Source organism: Gastrolobium bilobum, unplaced genomic scaffold, assembly GCF_033153095.1.
Source record: "Gastrolobium bilobum isolate Gb01-03AN ecotype WA unplaced genomic scaffold, APGP_CSIRO_Gbil_v1 utg1501, whole genome shotgun sequence".
Classification (NCBI taxonomy): Eukaryota; Viridiplantae; Streptophyta; class Magnoliopsida; order Fabales; family Fabaceae; genus Gastrolobium; species Gastrolobium bilobum.
This window is the reverse complement of record NW_026898055.1, coordinates 17386-24485: the sequence shown is the minus strand read 5'-3', so window position 1 is coordinate 24485 and position 7100 is coordinate 17386. Positions and strand designations below refer to the sequence as shown.

The 7100-nt window shown below is 33.1% G+C and overlaps 1 protein-coding gene across 1 annotated transcript; it reads left to right on the top strand.

The window, feature by feature from the left end:
- Positions 1–2769: 2769 nt before the first annotated feature.
- On the top strand, positions 2770–6857 carry LOC133312475 (probable fatty acyl-CoA reductase 4). The gene is made up of 10 exons (XM_061513675.1): positions 2770–2848; positions 3496–3599; positions 4138–4340; positions 4422–4551; positions 4640–4824; positions 4917–5078; positions 5480–5561; positions 6098–6364; positions 6459–6586; positions 6701–6857. The coding sequence occupies exons 1-10, from the start codon at positions 2770–2772 to the stop codon at positions 6855–6857; spliced, it is 1497 nt and encodes a 498-aa protein (XP_061369659.1).
- The last annotated feature ends 243 nt before the right edge of the window (positions 6858–7100 follow it).

Below are 7100 nucleotides of genomic sequence, written 5' to 3'. Positions count from 1 at the left end.
GTTGATGTTGAAGCCGACGCATTGAAGTCGGAGGGGGAGATTTGTTGGGCTTTCTCCTTCAATGCTAAGCCCAAGCCCATTTGAGGGGTTTCCTAAAACCCTAACCCTAATTTCCACCTCCTCTATATATACTCATTAGTTGTGGGTGGAGGAAAGGTCAAATTTGAGAGAACAAATTTGAGAGAAAAATTATTTGATTGTTGAGTAAAGCTTTATGCTTTGCATTTGAGATATCTCTAGAGAGATTTTGAGTGAAACATCTCTAGGGTAGTTTGATTACCACCATTGTTGGAGAGGTTGAGTTAACCACCACATTGGTGTATTTGATTCGTTGTAACCATTATTTTCATAGTGGATTTCTGATCTGGACTAGGTCCCGTGGGTTTTTTACTTCTTCATTGGAGAAGGTTTTCCCACGTTAAATCTGGTTGTGTTCTTCTTCTCTCTCTCTTGTGTTTACGTTTTGATTTTTCCGCTGCGCTGCCTGACCTGGTGAAGTTCAGGCTGAGGTATTGTTGAGATCCGAGATCAGGATCTTGTTGATTGACTTCCTCACAAAGGCCCCTGAGCCGATCTGAGGGAACCGAGTTTTCCCAACATACACCGCCGCCGGAACCACCCAAAAAGGTGGCTGGACGCTCCCTCACGCTCTCTTTCTTTGCCGGAGAGTGGCGGCCACTCGCATCCGCTTGTGGCTGCGCGTGGAGGATCCGGTGGCGGCTATCCACCCACCTTTGTGTTCTTCTTTTCGTCCTCTTTCCAACCATATATGGATCTCCCCATTCTGAGATTGAAAAGTCCTCGAAAAGTCTCTGACAGTGCTGACTGCGCATCTTCCTCGCGGTTTCTCGATCTTGAACTTTTACAAAATATTGGAGAAGTACACAGAAAGTCCGAAAAATAAATAAAAACAGCAAGGAGGAAACCTAATCATATGGGATTAGCCTCCTTGTTACAAATCGAGAAATACACGAGAGACCCTAACCATGGATTAAAACATTTTTACCGATTAAAATTTAAACTTTTATGAAAATGAACTATAAAGAATTAACAACATGAATATCAATAACAGATACAAAATAAAGGTGCCATATTTTCAAAATCACATAGAACAATAAATAAATCAAAACTGATCTTAATCCCCATCACAATCCGGCTCTGATACCACATGAAGGTATATCATCAAAAACGCGGAAGCGCATCGTATCGATGCGATGAAGATTAAATACACCGCTTTGATTACCTGGGGTGAAGAACCAAGCGTGACGATTTCTCACCTTCAATTCTCCTTGTCAAGCCTCACGATCTTGCAGCAACGCACCACGAACGGTTGCAATTCCGCTCTACGGTTGATCTTCTAGGCTGTGACTCAAGGGGATCAGTGGGTCGAGTGGGCAACCGTTCAGATAATAAATGTCTGCCTCTTTGGTGTGTTTCTGATGACTCTAACCTAGGAGGCACTAGGAGAAAATAGAATTTATATACTCTGCCCAATCCAAAACTAACCCTAAACTTCATGGGTTAAAATTGGACTTTGGGCTCACTCTCACTAAAGCTATCTTTGGCTTAAGTGAAAAAGAGCATACTAAACCCAACAATAACATGAATGAATAATATGTCTTTGTTATGGGCCCAACATATTCTATAAAGCCCAATTAAAGCAAACAGCTAAGAGAAGAATAAGGAAAAAATTTCAAGAAGATATCGATCCTAGCTACCACATCCTTATCAGATCAAGTTGGACCCCTAAAATTAATAAAAGATCCAAAATTCAATACTCACAGAACTCTCTATTAGCAATTACTGTACACACATCTCATGTCTTGGCAAATGTTGTTACTATTGTGCACTATGATATACTTCCGTTCAAAGGTCCCCCATTGATACCTGAGAAAGTATATAGATCCTATACAAAAACTCATGAGTCTCTAGCTGGACGTCTCAATCCACAAGATCGAACAGTTGTATTCATATTATAATAGCGGTTGGTGTAATTAATTGCCATTTTTAGAAAAGAGGCTTTTTGGAAGAAAAAAAAATTGAAAACCTAATTCACCCCTTATTGAAGCCAGTTTTTCAACACCTAAATGTTAGGATTTAAAATTGACTGTTGATATATTACTTATAAAAATAATTAAATTATGAAATAAAATCATATTAACTTTGTTTGAATTGAAATTCATATTATTTTTATAATTTATAATCATATATAAGATTATCTTGAGATGCATTGAATAGCACTATAAATTATTAATTTTGAAGTTATTGTAAAATTATATTGAGTACAAAATAATCAATAAATGTTAATTATTGAAATTATATAAAATTAATTTATTTAAATCTGTAAGATAAAAATATCAAAATATAATTAATTTTGTGTTGAAAATATTATAAAAGTAAAAACTGAAGAGTAAAAATTATATAAAATTTTCACGTATTAAAAAAAATCTCACTTAATATATAGAAATAAATTATTATGGCCTTATGTTTTCTCTTTAATCTCACATGTGTGTGTATGTGTATAGAATATTAATATAAAACTAAGAATAAAAATAAATAAAAAACATTTTATAATCCCCTCTATTTTTTTGGTACCGAAACACATTGCCCCACATGACTTGTATATCGATCCATCACCGTAGGGAGCAGTGGTTGTTGGTGATATATGCGTATATATATATAAGATCCTGAGTTTGCATGGATGAGCATTACTACATCATCATCCTTTTTGGTACACATAACTTCAAAATTAGCACTTACTTGCTCACAATGGACTCAGGAAGGGTACAATACTTTCTCAAGGGAAAGACCATTTTAGTCACTGGTGCAACGGGCTTCTTAGCAAAAGGTAATATATATATATATATATATAGATATATGGGCAGGTTATATTTACAAACTTTTTTATTTACAAACTCTTACAAACTATACTATGTTCTCCCGGGAGAACATAGTGTAATTTGTAAAAAAAATTCAAAAAAGTTTGTAAACGGATCATTCCCCTATATATATATATATATATATATATATATATATATATATATATATATATATAGAGGTAGAATCATTTGACACGGATGTCAAATACACCTCATATGAGAGTCGTTAGATCAAAAAAGATCATTTGATTTCATATACTTACAAATCAGAGTCGGTTGATCTTTTTTAATCTAACGACTCTCAGATGAGGTGTCAAATTTTAAATTTGACACTAGTGTCAAAAGATCCTACCTCATATATATATATATATATATAGGGGAGGATATTGTAAGAACCAAGTTGTGTTATAGTGTCAAATTTTTGTTTACAAACTCTTATGTCTGACCAGTCATATTTCAATCAATCAAAAGTATATGACTGGTCCTTAGAGTAATTTGCAAAAAAAATTTATAAAAGAATCTTTCCTTATATATATGTGTGTACACAGAAGTAGCCAAGTAAGTAACAAATCATTTGAAATATCACTCTTGTCGCTGAATTCGTCTGTACATGCAGTTTTTGTGGAAAAGATACTAAGGATCCAGCCACAGACACAAAAATTGTATCTTCTCATAAGAGCAATAAACACTGAGTTGGCCGCACAACGCTTGCAAAATGAGGTACATCGTCAATCTTTTCGTGTCGTTTGTATAGTGTAAAGAACCGCTTTAATCCAAAATCTTAAAATGTTGAGTGAGGATCTTTTTACTGATTTATATTATTCTCTAACATACCCTCTCACGTAAGAGCCCTTTTGGGCTTGAAGAATGGGTATTTCATAGGCCCAATTTTTGATTTACCTTCTTATGCTTTTATTTAATTCCACTAAAAAACGGAAGGCGGTGAGGATCGAACTCGTGACCTTACAATCATTGAATCTCTAATACCATGTTGAGAAACAATAGACGAGAGAAACGTAGAATAAATCTGTATATTGAATTAATTCAGGAAAATACAATATATAAAGAAATACAAATACTAATGGACTTAGCTTAGACTTAAACTAAATCCTAATGAAATAAGGGAATAGGTTACAAATAATAAAGATATCCTAAATATATTCTTTCCAACATATAGATTAATTATGTAAACGCTTTATATATGAATAATAATATTTATGACATATACACATTGGTTGAATCGTTTCATATATAATAGGTCATTCGGACAGATTTGTTTAGAGTGCTACGAGATGAGTGTGGTGAAGATTTTGAATCTTTTATATCAGAGAAGGTTGTGGTCATAGCAGGAGATGTTGCTCTCGAGAATTTGGGACTGAAAGATGAGAATCTTAAAAATGAGATGTTCCAAGAGATAGATGTTGTTGTGAATTTTGCTGCATCTACAAAATTTGACGAAAGGTGATGATCAGAGGCTATTATATTAAAATCTTTTGCTTGTGAAAATGAATTTGATCATTTGGTTAAAAATTATACCTGCAGATTTGACTTCTCAATGGGTGTTAATACAATGGGTGCCTTACATGTCTTAAACTTCGCAAAGAATTGTCATAGATTGGAGGCTTTTGTCCACACATCAACTGGTAAAGTATCTATACCACAAAGCATAAAAGTTTAAGCCGACAGGTAAACGTAAAAATAACAATTTTATATTATATTTCTCTAATATTATTAATATTTTAGCTTATGTGTGCGGAGAGCCTAAGGATGGAGAAGCAATATTTCGAGAGAAACCATTTGAGATGGGTCAAACCCTGAAAGGGACCTCAAAATTAGACATACACACAGAAATGAATTTGTTGGAGAAAAAAAAAGATGAACTCCGAGCAAAGAATGCTGAGGAAAATAGAATAAAATATGAAATGAAAGATTATGGAATTGAAAGGTTCGTCAAATCTTATTGTGTTGTACAGTTACGTACGATATCCGTTATTCTAACATTATTTTAACGATACGATTGAATTAATGCAAAAGCAGAGCAAATTTGTATGGTTGGCCTAACACATATGTATTCACAAAAGCAATGGGAGAGATGCTTGTGGTGCATCATAAAGATAATGTGCCCTTAATCATTATACGCCCCACAATGGTAACCAGTACGTACGAGGATCCATTTCCTGGTTGGATTGAAGGTTCAAGGTATATTAATGTATCCATCCTTCACAAATGTTCCAAATGCTTTTTTTGGGATTATGATTGAATTTTCACAAACAAGAAAAGAAAAAAAAAAGTTATTTCAATTTTTCAGTTCTACTTAGATGTTGAATTTATAGAATTGAATCAAATGATTACACTACTTCCAAGATCTTCTTAGACATTTGTTGTTGGAGAAAAACTTTGGTGCACCGGTGTCTCTCTTTACTAAAAGGAGAAAAAAAATTCTTCTTTTTTACCCATGTTTTTTTTTATATTTTTCTTTATGTCTTAAAAAAAATTAATAAAAAAGAGCACTGAATTCGGTGCTCCTAGTATACCAAAGTTTTTCTCGTGTTCTTGACAAGAGATCAAAAGTTAACAATTATTTTACTTTGTGGTTACAGAACTCTTGACAGTATAATATGTGGCGTCGGTCAAGGAAAAATAACACACTTTCTTGGCCATCCCAACACAATTTTAGATACGGTAAGTTCCACATATGTTTGGATTTGATTATATTTTTCTCGGACAATTTTTACTTATTATAAATTTAATCAATTTGATGAACGACCCATCAAAAGTTTAATACCTTGTTCTTTTAGATCTCAAGCCACTTTTTCAGTTTTTCGTAATGCTAGAAACTTCTTACATTTTTTTTGGTTTGGTGGGGGGGGGGGGGGGGGGGACCGGGTTTTTTATTTTTTTAATATTATCTAAAAAATTAGCATTTAATTTCCTTTAATCTTTTTCAATATTAATTGAGTTCTTTCAAAGCAACTAACTTTAACCAATACTTTTATATGAGTAACATGCATTACTTTGACGATTAACGTTTAAAATTAGTTTGATTGCAGTTTTTTTAAAAATCTTGCAATGTCGCCTTTAAATTTGTATTTATTTCACATGAATGTTTATGCATATAAATATAAATAGATATACGTAGTCCCCATTATTGCTACAACCAGAAAAATAAAAATAAAAAAATAAATTGAAACTAAACTTTAGATGATGATGATATGCAGATACCAGCAGACTTGGTGATCAATTGTGTGATCACAGCAATTGTTGCTCGTTCAAATCAAGCTCCTAAGAATTTCATCTTCCATGTTTCTTCTTCATTAAGAAATCCTTTCAAAATTTCAGATGTTCATAATATCAGCTATAATTATTTCATTAAAACCCCTTACCAAAAAAATGGAAAACCAATAAATATCTCCAAGCCGTCTTTGTTGACAAGTGTTGCTGCATTCAACATTTCTATGACGATCCGATATGTCTTGCCCCTAAAGGTTTGTTAAATGTTAAACAAACCATATTCTTTATCTCATTCTCTTGAAGTGTTCATATACTAATCCTTTTACATGATTTTGGTTTATTTGCAAGGTCTTAAATTTGGTCAACAAAGTTTTTTGCCAGTGCTCCCAAGATTTTTATGATACTAACTGCAGAAAAATCAGAATGGTGAAACGGCTGGTAGAACTATACAAGCCATACTTGTTTTTCAGGGCCGTGTATGTAATTTTTCTTGGTCTCTAATTATTAGAAATTATATATACACGACCTAGCTACTTAATTTGATTATATTTCATGTTCATGAAATTTGAGTTTGTTAATTTCGATTACAGATTTGATGATACAAACACAGAGAATTTACGAAGGGAAACAAAGGGCAACCTTAACTTGGAGGTTGTGGGATTAAACTTTGACCCCAGCAGCATTGATTGGAAAGACTACATGATGAATTCACACATTCCTGGTCTCGTCAAGTATGCAATGAAATAATCTCTGCATTATTATTGCTTTAAAATTGCTGGACACTACTACACTAATTTAGAGCTTATATTATTTGAATAAAATTAAGAATGATTCCATGTATAACATTTGTGGAAGGATGATATAGACTATATATGCTATTTCATAAAGAAAGAGAGAGAGAGAGAATAGAATGTATGTATCAGAATTGCATATTGAATAAAACGAATATAAACCAATATTCATTTACATTTGGAAGGAGTGTGGACTATA